General features: G+C 36.6%; 1 protein-coding gene across 1 annotated transcript in view; it reads left to right on the top strand.

Annotated features, from left to right (window-relative positions):
* Positions 1–19,645, top strand: part of CATSPERE (catsper channel auxiliary subunit epsilon) — a 144,510-nt gene that overhangs the window by 18,885 nt on the left and 105,980 nt on the right. The window contains exons 2-6 of the mRNA XM_049777559.1: positions 1,973–2,079; positions 9,401–9,890; positions 10,757–11,047; positions 12,690–13,167; positions 14,959–15,401. Of these exons, the coding sequence (XP_049633516.1) occupies positions 1,973–2,079; positions 9,401–9,890; positions 10,757–11,047; positions 12,690–13,167; positions 14,959–15,401 (1,809 nt within the window). The remainder of the gene's footprint in view (positions 1–1,972; positions 2,080–9,400; positions 9,891–10,756; positions 11,048–12,689; positions 13,168–14,958; positions 15,402–19,645) is intronic.

Raw genomic sequence — 19,645 nt, 5'->3', positions numbered from 1 at the left:
AATTACCATTAAATTTCCTTATCTAGTTTTTCTATATACCACAGATAAGTGAGATCATTCTGTATTTGTCCTTCTGGCTTACTTCACTAAATATATCTTCTAGTTCCAACCAAATTGCATAATTTTTATCATTATTTGTAGCTACCTGATATGCCATTGTGTGTATATACTACATCTTCATAATACAGAATATAGATCAAACACTTAAAATTTATATGGAATAATAGACTCTGCCTCTTCCACATCTATATGGGTTAGTTAATCTTCAAGAAAGGAGCAGAAATTAGAAGTAAAGCAAGAAAATCCTCTTCCAGTAAATGGTGGTGGAAACAAATGGTCAGTCATGTGCAAAATGAACTCAGATCCCTTTCTACCATCATGCAAGAAAATAGATGCATACTGGAATTAGAAACTTCAGTAGAGACAGGAATCCATAAATTATATTTAGGAAAACAGAACACCTCATGACATCAAATCTGAGGTATTTTCAATGGTATAATGTTATTACTCAAGATATACAAATGAGATTACATTAAACTAATAAGAAAGACTGAAAAAGTAATTATGAACAGAATAAAAGAGACACTCCACACATTGGGAGAAAGTATTTTCCCAACATTCATCTAACAAAGAATTCACATCCAAGATACACAAAGTGTTGGGAAAACAAGAAAAAAATAAGCCTCATTAAAAAATGGGAAGAATTGAACAGAAGAAACATCCTCAAAAAAGATAGACAGATGGCTGAAAAGTATATGAATAATGTACTCCATCATTTATCAAGAAAAGAAAAACAGCAATGATATATATCTCTCATTGTGATATTGGCACATATGCAACAATTGAGATAAGTGTGGAGAAAAAGAACTCATTCACTGCTGGTACAACCTTTTGTGAAAACACTATGTATACATATCTCAAGATACTAAAAATTGAGTAGTGATCCATATGATCTAGCAACTTTACTTCTTGATATATAACCCAGAAGCACAAAAATTCTATTTGGAAAAGGTATTTGTACTCTTGTGCTATTTGAAACACTGTTCTCTCTAGCCCAAATATGGAGTCAGCTCAATTATCCAAAAGCAAATAATAAAGGAATTGTTGTATACAATGGAGCACTACTCAGTTCTGAGACTAGGTAAGCCATGCAATTTGCTATTATATGGATGAATACTGAGAGTGTTCTGCTGAGTAAAGTAGGAGAGAAACACACTACTTGGAGAGATTTCAAACGTATCATTTTGATAGAAATTATTTAAAAGGAAAGAGACACATACAGAACTTTCTTCCTCATATCTGGGAAGTATAGAAACATAGGAAATATATAACAAATGCCCAAATGCAACAAAAACTTAGAACTATTTTTAGTAGGAAGCTACTACAACAAGAGACATGGAGGAATAGGACATAAATGGGGAGACTGGGACAGTTTTGGAAGGAAATATATTCCTTAGGGGAGGGTGTAATGCTAGACTGTTTTATTTGTAAAATATTTTCATTAATAGTATTGTAAATCAAAGTGCCTAGTATAAATAAAATAATTAAAATAAATGTCTCACCAAAAAGATTATAAATTTATATAAGTAGACTATGTTGGGGGTGGAGAGATAATACTAGGGTTAAGAAACATGTTTTGCATGCAGCTGAAACCAGTTTGATCCCTGCTATCAGGTTGTCTTCTGAACACCGTCAGTTATAGTCTAGAGGCACTAAAAGCACCTCCAAGTGTGGTTCTGGAGGCTCCTGACAATACTGTAGGTTCTGAGTATTACCACATCCTTGAGGTCTATTTCACCACCACTACTGTTGGTCAAGAGTCACTGGGAGTGTGGCTCAAGGGCCCTCTGAACTCTACTTCAGAGGATCCACCCAATATAAGTAAATAAAGATAATTCTTTAGTTAAAATAACAAATTCCATATATTATAGTGACTGTGGAAAGAATAAATGTATTTTTTTCTTCATTACAGTATTCCAAAGCACTTGTCAAGCAATTTGCCTCTTTTGGACAGATGCCTACTATTCATACAATTAAGAAAAGAAAAACGTATACTCCAGATGAAGGCATAAAGAATGGGTATTTAATTTCTTTTTTTTATTGAGTATTTAATTTCTTAATTTCAAATATAGAATTTATTTTATAATTGTAGTTAAATATTGGAAACAAAATAACAAATATTTCTAAACACCAATGAAATTTAATAAAATATCTTGCATGTAATTTCAAAATCATTTCCCTTAAGATACAAATAAAAAGGACAATTGTGACAAGATCTTGGTGCCAAATCATGAAATACTAGTTAAACTCCTGGATTACAGGGCCAGAGAGATAGAATAGAGGTAGGGTGTTCGCCTTGCATGCAAGGTGGTTCGAATCCCGGCATCCCATATGGTCCCCCGAGCCTGCCAGGAGCGATTTCTGAGCATAGAACCAGGAGTAACCCATAAGCGCTGCCAGATATGACAAAAACAAACAAACAAACAAACAAAAAAACCTCCTGGATTATAGTTTTAAAATGAATAAAGATAAATCCTCAATTTAAGAACCTCATTTGGGACATTTGTAATGGTTGTCAATATCTCAATGTTTCCTCCTGGTTCATAAAAGTGAGTGAGTGACGATTGTTATCTCTTTTTTTTGATGATTGATATCTTAATCATTGCCACCATCAGAGCTTACATGCACCCAATCACACAACTCCAAACAGAAAAGTATTCATAGACACTGTAAGTTCCAACTGAGAAACTCTGTTGCTGCTAAAATTAGTAGGCTGTTATGAGAGTTAGATGGCATTTTTTAATATACTGAACACTAGAGCAGGGGTCTCAAACTCAATTTACCTGGGGGCCGCAGGAGGCAAAGTCGGGATGAGGCAGGGCCGCATAAGGGAGTTCGCTTACCAAATATTCGCAATAAAAATTGCATTAGTAAGAAAGAAATCGCAAAAAAACGCATTAAACCCAAATTGAACTCAAATTGCATACCCCAAATGGAACTGCTCGGGGTATGCGAATGTTTAATGCAATTTTTTTCTTACTAATGCGATTTTTATTGCGATTATTCGATAAGCAAATAATCGCAAATACTGCGATATTTGAAGGCCGGCCACGGGCCACAAAATGTTGTACGGAGGGCCGCAAAAGGCCCGCGGGTCGCGAGTTTGAGACCCCTGATCTAGATGAATGTATCCATTCATCTATTTCAGGCACTTGGGTTGTTTCCAGTTTCTGGCTATTGTAATTAGTGCTGCAGTGATTATAGAAATGCACATGGCTTTTCTACATTGTGTTTTTGGGCTGCTAGGGCATATTCCTAGAAGTGCTACTAGTGGATCATATGGAAGCTAGATTTTTTTGTTTGTTTGTTTTTTGTTTTGTTTTTTCTTTTTGGGCCACACCCGGCGGTGCTCAGGGGTTACTCCTGGCTGTCTGCTCAGAAATAGCTCCAGCAGGCACGGGGGACCATATGGAACACCAGGATTCGAACCAACCACCTTAGGTCCTGGACGGGCTGATTGCAAGGCAAATGCCACTGTGCTATCTCTCCGGACCCTGGAAGCTAGATTTTTGAGGAATATCCATATTGTTTTTTAAAAATACTGGACCAGTCTACATTTCCACCTGCAATGAATGAAAGTCTCTTTCTCCTCATATCTATACCAGCACTGGTTCTTTTTGTTCTTTGTGATGTGTGCCAGTTTCATTTTGTTGTTTAATTTGCATCTCCCTAATGATTAGTTATGTGAAATATTTTTTTCATGTGTCTTTTAGCCATCTGTATTTCTTCTTTGAAGAAATGTCTTTTCATTTCTTCTCCATTTTTGGATGTGATTAGGTTTTTTTTTTCTTGCTAATTCTACCATTGACTTGTATATCTTAGATAGTAACATCCTATCAGATGGGTACTGGATGAATTGTTTCTCCCATTCTGTGGGAAGTCATTGTATCCTAGTCAACATTTCCTTTGAGTGCAGAACTTTTTAAGTTTAATGTACGGTAGTCACATTTATTTATCTCTACTTCCATTTGTTTGGTCAATGGATGCCTTTGGCTTCAATGTTATCGAGTGATCTTCTTACATTTTCCTCTATGTACCTTATGGTTTCAAGTATCAGACCTGAAACTATAAGATTAAAGGTATTTAATCTATTTTGATTTGGCTTTGTACATGGTGTAAAAGTTTAACTGAGTTCATTTTTTTGCATGTAGTTGACCAGTTTTCCCAACACCACTTGTTGAGGGTCTTTTCTTTCTCCACTTTTTATTTCTATATTTATCAAAGATTAATTAATAATACACATAACAGTTACATCATAAAATAGTCAAGTCTATATCATTTTTATGAGAATCTATATTTATTCCTGTATAATCTGTTTTAATAACTGCAAATTTATAGCACAGTTTAAAGTTTGAGAAAGTGTTTCAATTCATCTGCTTTTCTCCAGGGATTGCTTTTATAATGTGTATTTATTGTTAAATTTAAACTTCAGGATTTTTGATCATTTCTTTAAAAAAATGTAATGAGTATTCCTATAAAGATTCCATTACATCCATACAATTCTTTGGAAAATATTGTCATTTTAATTATGTTAATCCTCCCATTCTATGATCAGGGTATATGTTTTCATTTCCTTATTTTCTAATTATTTTTGAAGCAGTGTTTTATCTCCCTCTCCCCCTTTTTAAATTTTTAAATAATATTTTTAGTTAAGGACCATTATTACAAACATGTTTGTAATTGGGTTTCAGTCATAAAAAACACCCCCTTCACCAGTGCAACGTTTCTGTCACCAATGCGCCCTCATCTCCCTCCTCCCCCCACACCCCTCCCTGCCAGTATTCAAGAGAGGCATTCTACTTCTCTCATTAACATTGTCATGATACTTGTTAATGTAGTTGTTTCTCTTAACTGCAATCACCACTCTTTATGGTAAGCTTCATTTCATGGGCTGGTCCTTCCAGCTTTCATTTCTATTGTCTCTGGGTATTATTACAATAATGTCTTACATTTTTTAATTTTTCTTAAAACCCTTAGATGAGTAAGACTATTCTGTGTCTATATCTCTTCCTTTGACTTATTTCACTTAACATAATAGTTTACATGTCCATCCACGTATAGGAAAATTTCATGACTTCATTTCTCCTGATGGTTGCATAATATACCATTTGTGTATATGTACTACAGTTCTATAGCCATTTATCTGCTGAAGTGCATCTTGGTTGTTTCCAGATTCTGGCTATTGTAAATAGTGCTGCAACAAAGATAGGTGTGCAGAAAGCATTTTTGTATTGTGTTTTTGTGTTCCTCGGGTATATCAGTAGGAGTCATATAACTGGATCATATGGGAACTCAATTTCCAGTTTTTTGAGGAATCTTCATATTGTTTTTTATAAAGAATGGACTAGATAAAATTCCCATCAGCAGTGAATGAGAGTTCCTTCCTCTCCACATCCCCACCAGTACTTATTGTTCTTGTTCTTTGTGATGTGTGCCAGTTTCAGTGGCATGAGATGGTACCTCATCTGTTTTGATTTGCATCTCCTTGATGATTAGTGATGTGGAGCATTTTTTATGTGCCTTTTAGCCATTTGTATTTATTCTTTGAGGAAGTGTCTTTTCATCTATTGTCCCCATTTTTTTTTATAGGGTTAGATTTTTTTCTTTTTATTACACTCCCAGCAATTTTGGCAAACTGACAGAAATGTCAATATAAGGGCATACAGACATAATGCTTTTTGGGTCCTGTGAGGGACATTTAGTCCTCTAGTAGTAGTACTTGGAGTCCTCAAGAAAATGCATTCACTGTTGCTTGGGGGACCATGTGATGCTGCATACCAGACTAGTGTTGAATACACTAGTGTGTACTCTAATCCCCGTACTATTTCTCTGGTTCCTGACTTTATTTTTCTCTTTTAATTTTATTTCTAATCTTTAATTTTATGTTTATTTTTTCTGATTAAATGGTATTTGCTTGTTTTTTTTATATATTTATTGTTTTGGTGGAATCTTAGACTATTGGTTGATAATATTTCTTCAAGCATTTAACACTAAGAATTTAGTTGAAAATATTTCAAAGTACTTTCTAAGATAATGCTTTTCCTCTTTTACCCATGAAATAGAAGTGTACTTTTTAATTTTTAAGTATTCATATTGTTTTTTGATACTTTCCTAGTGATAGTTTATATTATGGTCAGTGAAGGTATTTCATAAAATCAAATTATTAGATAGTGGGCTAGAACAATTGCACAACGTGTAGAGCACTTTCCCACAGTCAACCGAGGTTTGATTTCTTGAATCCCATGTAGTTCTCAAAGCACTGCCAAGGAGGAATCCTGATCACAGAGTACAAGGTGTAGTAAATAAAAAAGTAAAAGTTTTAATGTGAAGGTTATAGGATATATGTAAATATGTGCAAATTTATGGGTTTATGATAAAGTTGTATCTATTTTATAGAAAGATCCATTAGCATGCAATAGCAAAATAAAATAAAATCTAGTTATAAAATGTGCAGAGGAGCTGAATGAGCACTTCCTCGAAGAGGACATACAATGGCTAACATATAAAAAACAGTGATGATAACCAACATCAAATCACAGGCAGCTTCAAATAAAGTTTCTAAAGTATCACTTTACACTGAATATATCTGTTATTCTAAAAAAAATAAGAAATAGCAAGTATTTTCAAGGAGATAGAGTAAAAGAAATCTATGTGCACTGTTTATAGGACTATACACTGGTTCATTATTTTATATAATCATATTATAGCTTAAAATATTATAACATGCTATTTTAACTATCAGAAAACAGGTAAATTTTACCCCCCTCTCCCCCATTCCTCCGGATCTCCAGGTGGGTTCCTGGAAGGAGTTGACGGGGCACCCTGGGTTTTCCCCACTCCCAGCCGGGTCTGTCCGGAGACTGGCCTAGGGTGGGGCTTAAAACCCTGTCTTCAGGCTTGGGAGGGTCTCTCTCCCTTCCTGGAGCAGGATTTTTAGCCGGCACGGGTGGGCAGCTGGCAGGCCTCCTCATGTGCCAGTGGCCTGTTGGCCCGGCCTAGGGTAGGGGGGCCCGGACCCGGGTCACCCAACCCCCCTCTCCCCCATTCCTCCGGATCTCCAGGTGGGTTCCTGGAAGGAGTTGACGGGGCACCCTGGGTTTTCCCCACTCCCAGGCCGGGTCTGTCCGGAGACTGGCCTAGGGTGGGGCTGAGGGGGTGGAGTTTGATCTGGTGGGTGGCAGATAGCTGCTCAGCTATACTCAGGCTGTCACTGGCAATTTCATACCAGTCTACATTTTGCAAACCGCGCGGGGGCTAATGCTTAATGTTCTTTATGGTCTAAATACAAGGAGACCCTTGTATAAGGAACATATGCTCCTCCCAACCATCAGTACCCCAGATTTACCCTTCTTAACTTCAGTAACACACAGTTCTAATCTCTGACCTAAGACATACAGTAGATCTAACAAATCCTAGAACTATTTAGAAGGACACAAATTGAACACATATTGAACACATATATCTTTTGTATGTTTTATGGGTATTTTCTTTAACTAATATAACTCTCTATATATTCTTCTACCATGATGTTTATATCCACTTTTCATCTTGTCTTTTCTTTGTAAGCTGTTCAGTAAGGATTGTTGTTGGAACTGTCCCTCAGTTTGATGCCTATGATTGAACTATGTCATGGAAATTGCTGGTCTTGTTCCTATTGCTTCCAGATGCACCAATAACGCTTCATGGCATTGATCCTTGTTTGCATAGACACATTAAAATGGGAAAACACCATACATACAGATAAGTTCTTATCTAATAAATCTCAGTACAATGTACCTTACACCCTGAACATTGATATAATGACCTGGCACAGGCCTCAGAAGAATGGGCATCCTCCATTCACGCCGGAACCAGGCAAGCCATCTACGAAACATCCAAGGTCTTATATAGCAACAGCTGGAAGCAGTCCTCTACCAGGAAAGACACTACCAAGGGTCTGACATCGACCTCCTAAAAAGAGACTTCCGTTTACACTGAGAAGACTTGACAACAACAATGACCTGCTTGCTCTACAGGACATGGTTCTCTCTATTGCCCCTTAAGTGTGAGGTGAAACAAGAGGATGCTCTGCACCATCCTGACTGCAATATGGGATATGCAGACTCCAGGATCTTTAATACAGAAGCATGATACCAACAACAGAGACTATGTGAGGAATGGAGGTGTATTGCCACTACACACGATGACTTGAAGTGGACAAACTAGTTTGCCTGGAGCCTAGAGTCAGTCCTGTGCCAGGAAACTTCAGGGGTAGGGTCTCCTTGTATTTAGACCATACTTTGTCTTTCCATGTCCCTTATGTTTTGGTGGGCCTATGCAAACAAATGCCACTTTAATACCGTTTTTTACTATGTTCCCTTGACTCCAATCCTTAAGAAAAACAACCCACTAAAACTTTTGAGGTTAACTTAAACTAGTAAGCATGTGCATGGAACTAGAGAAATGTACTTTGCCCTCAATGTTTAAGGAGTTACATAAGTCTAATGTCTTTAGATTATATTGTGTGCTGCTAAGAAATAGTATGTACTACAACTGGGGATTTGAGGGACAAAGTAATTGTATTGTACATGGGTTCAGTTTTGTTTTTCTTAATGTTCTTTGGCTGAAAGTTCAAGACTGGGATATCATCGATGGGACTACCGAGAATTCTGTTCATGGGTGATTGGGCTTCCACTGTAACTTTACCCTGTCCTCTTTCTTTGCATCTTTGTTGTTATAATTAAAATTAAAAAAAAAAGAAAACAGGTAAATTTTAAAACAAAATAATTATTAGCTCTATTGGAAGTAACGTAAATAAAATACATACATGTTAAATAAAATATGACAATACAATAGCTTAGTACAATGAGAGTACAATAGTTGGCTCAGTAGTAACAAATATCTACAATTTAGACAGTATTAGCAGCTTAGACAATATTAGTCTATACAACACTATGAGTTTACACAATAGACACTACAATATCAGCAATAAAGGCACTTCGTAATAAAGCACTGGAATATTAAATTTAAGATGTATGTATAGTACAGTATATTAAAGTTACATTTTCATTTATATAAGAAATTAATAATGTGTAAAATATATGTAAAGGGTAAGTATGCACTTGTTTATTTGGTAATATGGAGACAATGCAGAAGAAAAAAGTTTTGAGAGTCTAAGTTGTTTTTTTTAGCAACAAGAGTAAAGAATAAATAAAAATGAGGAATCTTATTTCTTACCTAGATTTATGTTGATAAGACATTTTTAATTAAAGCATGATAATTGTGAGTATTGTGAGATACAGATGAAAGTAAACCATTGGTGAACATTTTATTCTCATATTTTCTATTTTTCTGTTTATAGAATGTGGTCAATTACAATACCAATGACATTTGGTGATGGGCTAAAAGAAATTCAAGGACGTCCAGTGGCTTTTCTCAATTGTTTAGTTGCCAATAGCATTTTCTTTTTGACTTTTCCTTTCTCAACTATACCTGAGATGATTGGTTTTCTACCACTCTCATCGCCACGTGGTAGTCAGTTGATGGCAGACTGGGAGGCTTGTGCTACTTCCAATATTGTGGTGGTAGCTGATATGGAGACCTTTCAATCAAACGATTCCTTTCAAACCTGGACCAGAATCAGGGTACCTCCAAGTGTTCTGACTGATGAAGAAAGAAGCAGTGTGTCTGATGTAAGCTTCTCTCTGGAAGGAGTATTTTTTCTAATAAAAGGTATTCTTTACATAAAAAGTTTGCATGAATTTACAAGATTGGAAACAAATTTTAATCTACCTGATGAAATTATTGGCATCACAACAAGAAAATGGTGTTGGGACAAATATTTATTCAAGGTTAGTAAATGATGCTTATGATACCTACACATTTAGATGTTTTTCACTGACTATTTACTTGGTGATTAATTCATCCACATGATGCATTTTTATATATTTACCATGGATATATTGAAAATATATTTGTATTTAATTTTTCTTAGTCTGCAGAAGTAAACTTCCAACAATAAAGAATAACGTGGCTTTTAAAATATTATATTATTGAGTCATTTTGCAATCTTTACTTAAACACGTTTTTTAATAGTAAAAACATTTTATTTACAGGTACTGAGGAAGGGGAGAAAGGATAAAAAAGAGAGTAATGAGTATCAAGTTTAAGAGAGAATGAATACTTCTCTAAAGGCAGAGAGCCCTGATACACAACCCAGTATGAAAATAGGAAAATCTACATCTTAACAGGCTAATTTGGGTGACATGCTTAGGCACCATGTACCCAGGAAACACATATTAATTTTTATTTCACTTAAAAGCCATAATTTACAAAGTTGTTGATAGTTGAGTTTTAGGTGTGTAGTATTTTAAAAACAGTCCTACCAACAATGTCAACTCCTACCACCAGTGTTTCCATATTATATGATATTCAACCCCACAGCCTGCCCGCTCTCCTGCACCCACTGCCTGCTTTGCTGACACATAGCTAAATGTGGTGGTTTCAGCTTCAATCTCATGTTTTCTGTGTTGTCGAGTCTGTGCTTTGGATTTACAGCTATACCATTTCCCCACATCACCACTATCACTGAAATCTCAACCCCTGTTCCCTATAACTTTCCTTTTTTCATCTTAGTACTTATTTGCATCTCTAAGATTAATACTACTTGGTCATGGTGTATGACCTTGTTAATGAGATGTTGGATTTTATTTGCCAGTCACCAAGGTTTGGCCCGCCCACAGGTCTCCTCCTCCCGTTACCTGCTCCAGGGTGTAGTTCCCCTCTCAGCCACAGCCTTGAAGTTCGGGTAATGGTGGTGATCCGCCACTCAAAAACTGTCTGCAGGTCTCCTCCCTTCCATTGCCTGCGCGAAGCTGTGGCCCCCTTTCTGTGCCTCGGCTCTTATGCTCGGTTAATGGTGTTGAACACCCCAGTCAGAGCCTGTCCTCCCTCCTGTTACCTGTGCAAAAGTGCGGGCTTTCTCTCCACGCCTCAGCCCTTACGTGCAGTTAATGGTGGCCGGATTTGCACAATGTTTTACACTCTCATATTTGTTGATATCCAAGGAAGATGAAATTTAGAAAGTTATATGGTGGGGTACCCTTATCTTTACTTTAGTAAATAAGCTTTCAGGTAACCAGGGAACTCTAAGCTAGAGAGAATAAACACACACAAAAAAATGGCTGATATACTTTGAGGGTTTAAGAATCAATTAAGCAAATCATGACAATGCACTACATCTATTCCTCTCTGTGCTTTGTTCTAGTTTGCACTGCATTGGTTAAACACACCAAAAAGATAGGGCTTATGGGTAAATACAAAATCTATTACAACATGCTAAAGAAAATTGAAGTAAGCCAGCTCTGCTTTTGCAAAGTCAAGATGAAGACACAGGCTGTAGACATTTAACATTCTGGTTCCTATATAAATATGGACATAAAATCACAAGTTTGGCTGTCCCAGTCCAAGTCGGAAGGAAGGGAAGGGGAGGGAAGGGAAGGGAAGGGGAAGGGGAAGGGGAAGGGGAAGGGAAGGGAAGGTAGGAGGGAAGGGAGGGAGGGAAGGTAGGAAGGAAGGAAGGAGGGAGGGAGGGAAGGAAGGAGGAAGGAAGGAAGGAAGGAAGGGAAAGGGAAGGGAAGGGAAGGGAAGGAAGGGAAGGGATGGAAGGGAAGGGAAGGAAGGGAAGGGAAGGAAGGGAAGAAAGGGAAGGGAAGGAAGGGAAGGGAGGGAAGGGAAGGGAGGGAAGGGAAGGGAGAGAAGGAAGGGTGGGAAGGAAGGGAAGGAAGGAAAAAGAAAGGAAGGGAAGGGAAGGGAGGGAGGGAGGGAGAGAAGGAAGGGAAGGAAGAGAAAGAGAAAGAAGAGAAGGAAGAGAAGGGAAGGAAGGAAAAAGAAAGGAAGGGAAGGGAGGGAGGGAGGGAGGAAAAAAGGAAGAAAGGAAGGAAGGGAGGGAGGAAGGAAGGGAGGAAGGAAGGAAGGAAGGAAAGAAGGAAGGAAGGAAGGGAGGGAGGGAGGGAGGGAGGGAAGGAGGGTGGAAAGGAAGTAAGTAAAGGAGGAGGGAAGGAGGGATGGAAGAAGGGGTGGAAAGAGGGAAGGGAAGGAGGGAAGAAGGAAGGGAGGGAAGAAAGGAGGGATGGAAAGAGGGAAGGGAGGGAGGAAGGAAGGGAGGGAGGGAAAGGATGGAAGAAAGAAAGAAGGGAGGGAAGCAAGAAGGGATAGAGAGAAGAAGGAAGGGAAGAGGAGGGAGGGGTGGTAGAAGGAAGGGAAGGAAAGGGAAGAAAGAGGAAGGAAGTGGGGAGGAAGGAAGGGAAGGAGGGAAGGGAGGGGAGAGGAAGGAAAGGAGGAAGGGAGGGAGGTTAGGACATCCCCAGCTGTAATTATGGCTTACTCCTGGCTCTGTGTTCAGAGATCACTCCTGGCAGGTAGAATCAAAACAATAAAAGAGTGAAATTATGAGAATTTTCTTAAATTCAATATGTCAAATGCATATTTAATCAAATGCACTGTGATATATTTCTATATTCAAAGACAAAATATCCAACTTAGTAGTTACTAAATTTTATTTTTTTCAATGTAGCAAATTGAATGACAAGAATTGTCAAGACTATTTGTAAAAACAAAGATTTTTAAACTGTTTTTCATTTTTTCCGTAGGTTAAAGACAAAAGAAGTTATATAGCAGTTTGGACAAGAGATACACTTTATCTTGGATATGAACACCTCCAATTCATCAAAGTAATAGACACAAATAAACTGAAACAACTACTATATGTATCACCAGCTTCTTTTCTAAGTATACACAATGTTGAGTATACAGAACATCCTTTGGAACTTGCATTGTTATTGGAGTCCTGTGTAAGTTGTAACATCTCCAAAAAAGTTTACCTTATAATATATAATGAAGATACTGAACAATTAACATTCAGGGACTTGAAAATGCTGATCACTTCTGACAGTCATTTAAGTATGCATTTTGCCTTTTCGGCAACACCAGAATTCATTCTCACTGACAAGCATAGAGTATACTATTATTACCAAAATTTTGCTGATAATGGAATTTTACAAACACCTACTGAAAATGGAAATTTATCAAAATTATCACAGAACAGCACTATTCATCAAGTTTTCATGGGTAAGGCATTCTCATTCTGAAAAAAATATCTCTATATATTTCATCATAGATATCTTTTTAATGAATACATCACCATTTTAGATGTACTGATATATGATTATACTGACATCAACTACACTTTTAACAGCCTTAAAAATGGATAGATTTTTAATGTACTGATTGTAATAATAAGATAATATATCAAAATTACAAACTCTTTCATTTTGGTAAATCTACAGATTTACATCTACATGTGTATTTTCAGGATGAAAGTTATTTAATAATGTTTATAATGAGCAGTGGGAAGAGCAAATGCTAGTGTCTGATTTCCCATTTCTATTGTAACTCACTCATACACTTCTCTAACATTAAAAAATAGTTTTCAGATCCATGCTAACTTGCTTGTCACATAATACTTTTAAACATTTTTTATTATCAGATTTCTAATGACATAATAATAATGTGGGAGCTTTGTAAGGAAATGTATTTTGACATTGATAACTTTGATTCAAGTATTCTGATCACCCAAAAAGGAATTGCCATTTTGGGGGTAGGTACTTGATTAGAATATGATTTATAAAAATATCACTTATAGGGCCCGGAGAGATAGCACAGCGGCGTTTGCCTTGCAAGCAGCCGATCCAGGACCAAAGGTGGTTGGTTCGAATCCCGGTGTCCCATATGGTCCCCCGTGCCTGCCAGGAGCTATTTCTGAGCAGACAGCCAGGAGTAACCCCTGAGCACAGCTGGGTGTGACCCAAAAACCAAAAAAAAAAAAAAAAAAAAAAAAAAAATATCACTTATATGTTCTAAAGTATGCATAAGTACTGTGTACTCAGAACCTTCCTGTCTCTGTGACTTTACCTTCTTCCAACTGGAATGCTCATAAATTTGTTTTGTTTTGTTTTGTTTAACTAAGGACAATATACCTTAGAAGGATATTTACATTTACAACACAGAAAATATTGTATCTGGAGAAAAATTTATGAAATCAATTATAGTCCAATTATTCCTTTTACAGAACCAAAGAAACATATAAACTATGAAGCTTTGTGTATTCAAGTATTCTGATAAAGTTACTATTATTTATAAAGAGGTGCCCTCTTCTCCCTTTATATTTTGGCTTATCCCAATTGTATTAACAAAATATGCTATTAAAAAATCTATAAACTAGAAGTCTCAAGCAATAGTAATTTTTTTTATCATTGTTCTGAAAACTCTAAGTTTAAGATAAGTATAGCAGCAAGCTTGGTTTCTGGTGAGGACTGTTTTCTTGCCCTGAATATTTCAGCCACCTTGTATTCTCAGACGAATCCTTCTTGCAGAAAGAAAGGAATTATGATGTCACTACCTCCTATTGTAAGGACACCATTCTCTTGAATTAGAGTCTAACCCTTGCATACTCACTTAACTATAAGTATTAAATAGGAAAGATTTTATATCCTGATACAATCACAATAGGAGTTGCAACCTCAGATTATATACTTTTTATGGAGGAAATGAGATTTAGTCTATAAGATAGTACTTCTAAATATGCCATTCCTGTCATGTTCATCATTGTTTTATATATTAATTCCAGCTCTTTTATCTATGTAAATGATGTAATACAGTGAACAGGAAGAGAAAGGGAAGAAAAATCACTCTACTATGAAGTGGTAGAGATATTCTCTAATATTGTGTTAAGTTGTAGTGTGCTACACTAAATTCACAGTATAAAAATTCAGTCATCATAAAAATTATTTTAATACACTTAAATGAAGCAGCTTTTAAGTATGGTTGCATAGACTAACAAACTTTTCTAATTTTTTACAGATTATTTTGGAAATATTATTGTAAAAATGGAAAACAATGATATGTTTTTTTTCAAGAATTATATTAAAGAGGCAGTAAAGCTACATTCATGGACAACTAACACAAAAAAATCATTAATTTCCATGTTGCCCTTTTCTCAAGTATATTTCATATATGTTTCTGATAATGGTGATATAAGTACACAGGCATATCCTTTGCAACTGGAAGTACAAAATGTAGCTTTCAGAAAAAGAGAGGTGTGCCCCTACATTGCATTTCATAGTAATATTCTTGATGATATTTACTTTTTGGATAAGGGACAGAATTTGTCATTTTGGGTTCAAGTAGTCTACCCAGAAATTAGAAGCATGTATATACTTATGGAATCTTATGGGCCCAATATATTAGGAAAGAAAGAAAAAAATAGTTATGAAGCTACCAAGGGACGAAGCACTAAAACTAAGGTAAGTTTTTTAAACTCAGATTCTGTGGTTTACAATGATTTTTCAAGCACATAAATACAACCCCACACCCATCATCAGTATCAGCCCTCCCAAAGGTAAGTTAATATTTGAATTTTTATTTTATTTTATTTTTATTTTTTTGTGTGTGTGTGTGGGGGGGGGTTTTGTTTTGTTTTGTTTTTGTTTGTTTGTTTTTTGGGCCATAACCGGCGGTGCTCAGGGGTTACTCCTGGCTGTCTGCTCAGAAATAGCTCCTGGCAGGCACAGGGGGACCATATGGGACACCGGGATTCGAACCAACCACCTTAGGTCCTGGATCGGCTGCTTGCAAGGCAAACACCGCTGTGCTAGCTCTCTGGGCCCTATTTTATTTTTCTTTATTTTTTTAATGATTTTTATTGAGACGCATGTGAATTACAAGTCTTTCACAGTTATATTTAAGGTATGTAGTGACAGCAAATTAGGGCAATTCCCACCACCAGTGTTGACCTCCCTTCACCCCTGTTCCAAACATGCATCCCATACTTCCTCCCTTTTGTCCCCTGGACTGCTAGTATAGCTGATCTCCTTTGTATATGACTTGTTGTAGATTTTTATTCTGTTGTCATTGATTTTGGATTTGGTACTTAGGTCTGATCATTTTTAAGTATTGGGGAAATATTAAAGGGAATTACCTTGATCTAAGAGATATAGGGCTTCTCCACCCCTTGAAGCATACTGTCATGAGAACAATTACAGGTTCCATATGTGCTCATTATCTAACCCAAAGTCTTTTTATTGTGCCAGGAAACATTCTACTCAGTTGTGGCAGATAAAATTAGTCCTCTGTAATTAAAGATATTGGTATCTGCACAGGCCATATGACAAAGTCTAGGATAGAGTCTTTATTGTTATAGAAGTTCTGCTCAGTCACAATTGTAGTTAGTTTTCTGTAATTAGTGATTTTGATTTTTGCACAGATTTTTAGGACGAAGCCTAAGATACAGCCTTTCCTTATGGTTCCAGAAGTTCTGCTCAGTAGTAGTAGTTGTCAAAGTCAGACCTCTGGAGTTATAGAGATCTTGGCTTTTGTTCAAACTCTAGGCTGAAATTTAGGTTAGGGTCTTTCTTATTGAACCCATGAAAAGTTCTTCCCAGTTACAGTTGTCAAAGTTAGCTTTCTGTAATTGGTGATCTTGATTGCTGTGCATTTCAAGGACTTAGGGTCTTCTGATTTCATCTTACCATTAGGTGATGAGGTAGGGCAACCTGCTCTTAGATCTAGTTGTTATTGTTTCCTCATCATCAACGAGGTATCAACCTGGTGGAAGTTGGTGCAGGGTGGTATTAGGCAGTCCCCAGAGAGTGTTTGTTTCCTGGTGCTATTGCAGGGAACTGTGTTGGTTCTACAGTTGGGATCTGGGATTCAGGGTTGAAGGGTTGCTGTCCAATCACATGGAGTCTAAGTAGAGTCTCCATGACACATGTTCAGGGTAAGAGGCACCCCTGTATTATAAAATTTATAGGTTCTTATTTCTAGGAGATAAGAGCTTATTTCTAAACATAAATTCTTTTCTGTTTTTAGTATGCTTATACAAAAGGAACAGTGCCATATTATATTGCTGATGCATGTGGGGATAAAAAATGACAGGCTATACAATCTCTGTGCCTTGGTTTTGACTTGAGCATTTATTCCAAGCAGGAATTTTTCTTCTAGAATTTCATACCAAGCAGAACTCAAACAAGTGAAATTAAAAAAATGATATAGATAGAAATTTAAAAAAATGGGAAAATAAAAAAATTTAAAAAAATTTAAGAAAAAAGGGGGGATGGAGGAGGCTACTTTTATATTTGGAAATAAAAACACTAAGAGACATACTATTGAGGTATTAAACATACAGAGAATATAGATATCCCCATTAAGTCTTTTGAGATATTCTTGGGGGGGGTAAGATTTAGGGCCCATTTCCTTCCCACACTGTGTTCTTGACATTGGTGTTCTATCCTCAAGGACATTTTTAATATATAAGTCTTCAAGTGTTCTGCCTATTTTTCCTCAATAAACTTTATTGATTCAGGTCTGATTTCAAGGTCTTTAATCCATTTGAGTTGACTTTTGTATAAGGAGTGAGGTATGGATCAGTTTTCAGTTTCTTACAGGTGGTGTTCCAGTTGTAGCAACACCATTTGTTGACGAGACATTCTTTGTTCCAGTTCAAGTTCTTGGCTCTTATGTCAAATATTAGTTGACTGTATATCTGGGGGGTTTTCTCTGGAAATTCTGTTCTAACCCATTGGACTGAGGCTCTGTCTTTGTTCCAGCACCATGCTGTTTTGATCACAATGGCTTTATAATATGGCTTCAGGTTAGGTAAAGAGATGCCACCCAACTTTCTGTTTTTAAGTATGTATTTGACTATCCTGGGTCTTTTGTGGTTCCAGATGAATTTTATGTTTGATTGTTTTAAGTCTTTACAAAATGATGTCTGAATTTAGATAGGGATTGCATTAAGTCTATATAGAAGTTTAGGTAAGATAGTCATTTTGACTATGTTGATTCTACCTACCCATGAGCATTAGATGTTCTTCCATTTCCTTAGGCTTAGATCCTCTTCAATTTCTTTCTGAAGTGTTTTGAAGTTTTCATGGTATAGGTCCTTCACTTCCATTGTAAGGTTGATACCTAGGTACTTGATATTTTTTTCATACTATTTTAAATGGGATTGTCTTCTTAATCTCTTTCTCCTCTACTTCATTATTTGTATAAAGGAACACTACTGTCTTTTGTGTATTACCTTTGTAGACGGTCACTTTACTATATTGGTTAATTGTTTCTAGGAGTTTTACTGTGGACTCTTTAGGGTTTTCGATGTATATCATCATATATATCATTTGCAAAAAGAGATAATCTGAGTTCCTCTTTCCTTAGATTCCCTTCTCTTGTCTGATTGCTATTGCTAGGACTTCTTTTTCTTTTTCTTTTTTTTTTTTTTTTTGGTTTTTGGATCTCACCCAGCAACACTCAGGGGTGACTGCTGGCTCCACGCTCAGAAATCACTCCTGGCAGGTTTGGGGGACCATATGGGATGCCGGGAATCAAACCGATGACCTTCTGCATGAAAGGCAAACGCCTTACCTTCATGCTACCTCTCCGGCCCCTATTGCTAGGACTTCTAAGATTATATTGAATATGAGTGGAGAGAATGGACAACCTTGCCTAGTTCTTGACCTTAGTGGAAATGCTTTCAGTTTTTCGCCATTAAGGATAATGTTGGCTGTGGACTTTTCATAGATGTAACTATCTTGAGGAAGGTTTCTTCTAGTCCTATTTTGCTGAGTGTTTTCAACAAGAATGGATGTTGGATTTTGTCAAACACCTTCTCTGCATCGATTGATATAATCATGTGTTTTTTTTTCTTTTTTCTTGTTGGTGTGGTGTATGATGTTGATTGATTTGAATATGTTGAACCATCCTTGCATCCCTGGGATGAAACCTACTTGATCATGGTGTATAATCTTTTTGATGTAGTGCTGGATTCAGTTTGCTAAGATTTTGTTGAGTATTTTTGCATCTATGTTCATTAGTGAGATTGGTCTGTAGTTTTCTTTCTTGGTGGTGTCTTTGCCATCTTTGGGAATGAGTGTGATATTAGCCTCATAAAAGCAATTGGGGAGGATTCCTGTCTTTTCAATGGTTTGGAAGAACCTGTGGAACAATGGTAGTAATTCTTCTTGGAATGTTTAATAGAATTCACCTATAAAACCATCTGGACCCAGATTTTTGTTCTTCTGGAGTTTATTTTTCTTCAATTTCCTCCGAAATGATTTGCCTGGTTAGGCTTTCTAAATCCTCCTTTTCCAGGAAGATGATATTTTTCCAGGAATCTGTAGATTTCTTCTGGATTCTCTAGAATATAACAGTATAGTTACTCATAAGTCCTCATGATGTGTTGTATTTCTTGGGTTCTGTTGTAATCTCTCCCCTTTCATTTGTGATCCTACTTATTTGGGTGTTTTCCATCTTTTTTTTGGTGAGTCTTTTCAGTGGTTTGTCTATCTTGTTTATTCTTTCGAAAAAGCAACTCCTGGTCTCTTTGATTTTCTGTATTGTTTTCTTAGTTTCTATGTTGTTTGTTTCTGCTCTGGTTTTATTTTTCTTGTCTTCTGGTTGTGTTTGGGTTTCTTTGCTGCTGTTGTTCCAGCTCCTTAAGGTGACCCTTTAAACTGCTGATTTTGTCATTTTCCTCTTTCCTGACATTGGCCTG

Source organism: Suncus etruscus, chromosome 7, assembly GCF_024139225.1.
Source record: "Suncus etruscus isolate mSunEtr1 chromosome 7, mSunEtr1.pri.cur, whole genome shotgun sequence".
Taxonomy (NCBI): Eukaryota; Metazoa; Chordata; class Mammalia; order Eulipotyphla; family Soricidae; genus Suncus; species Suncus etruscus.
The sequence above is the reverse complement of the archived record's forward strand: the minus strand, read 5'-3'. Positions and strand labels throughout refer to the sequence as shown.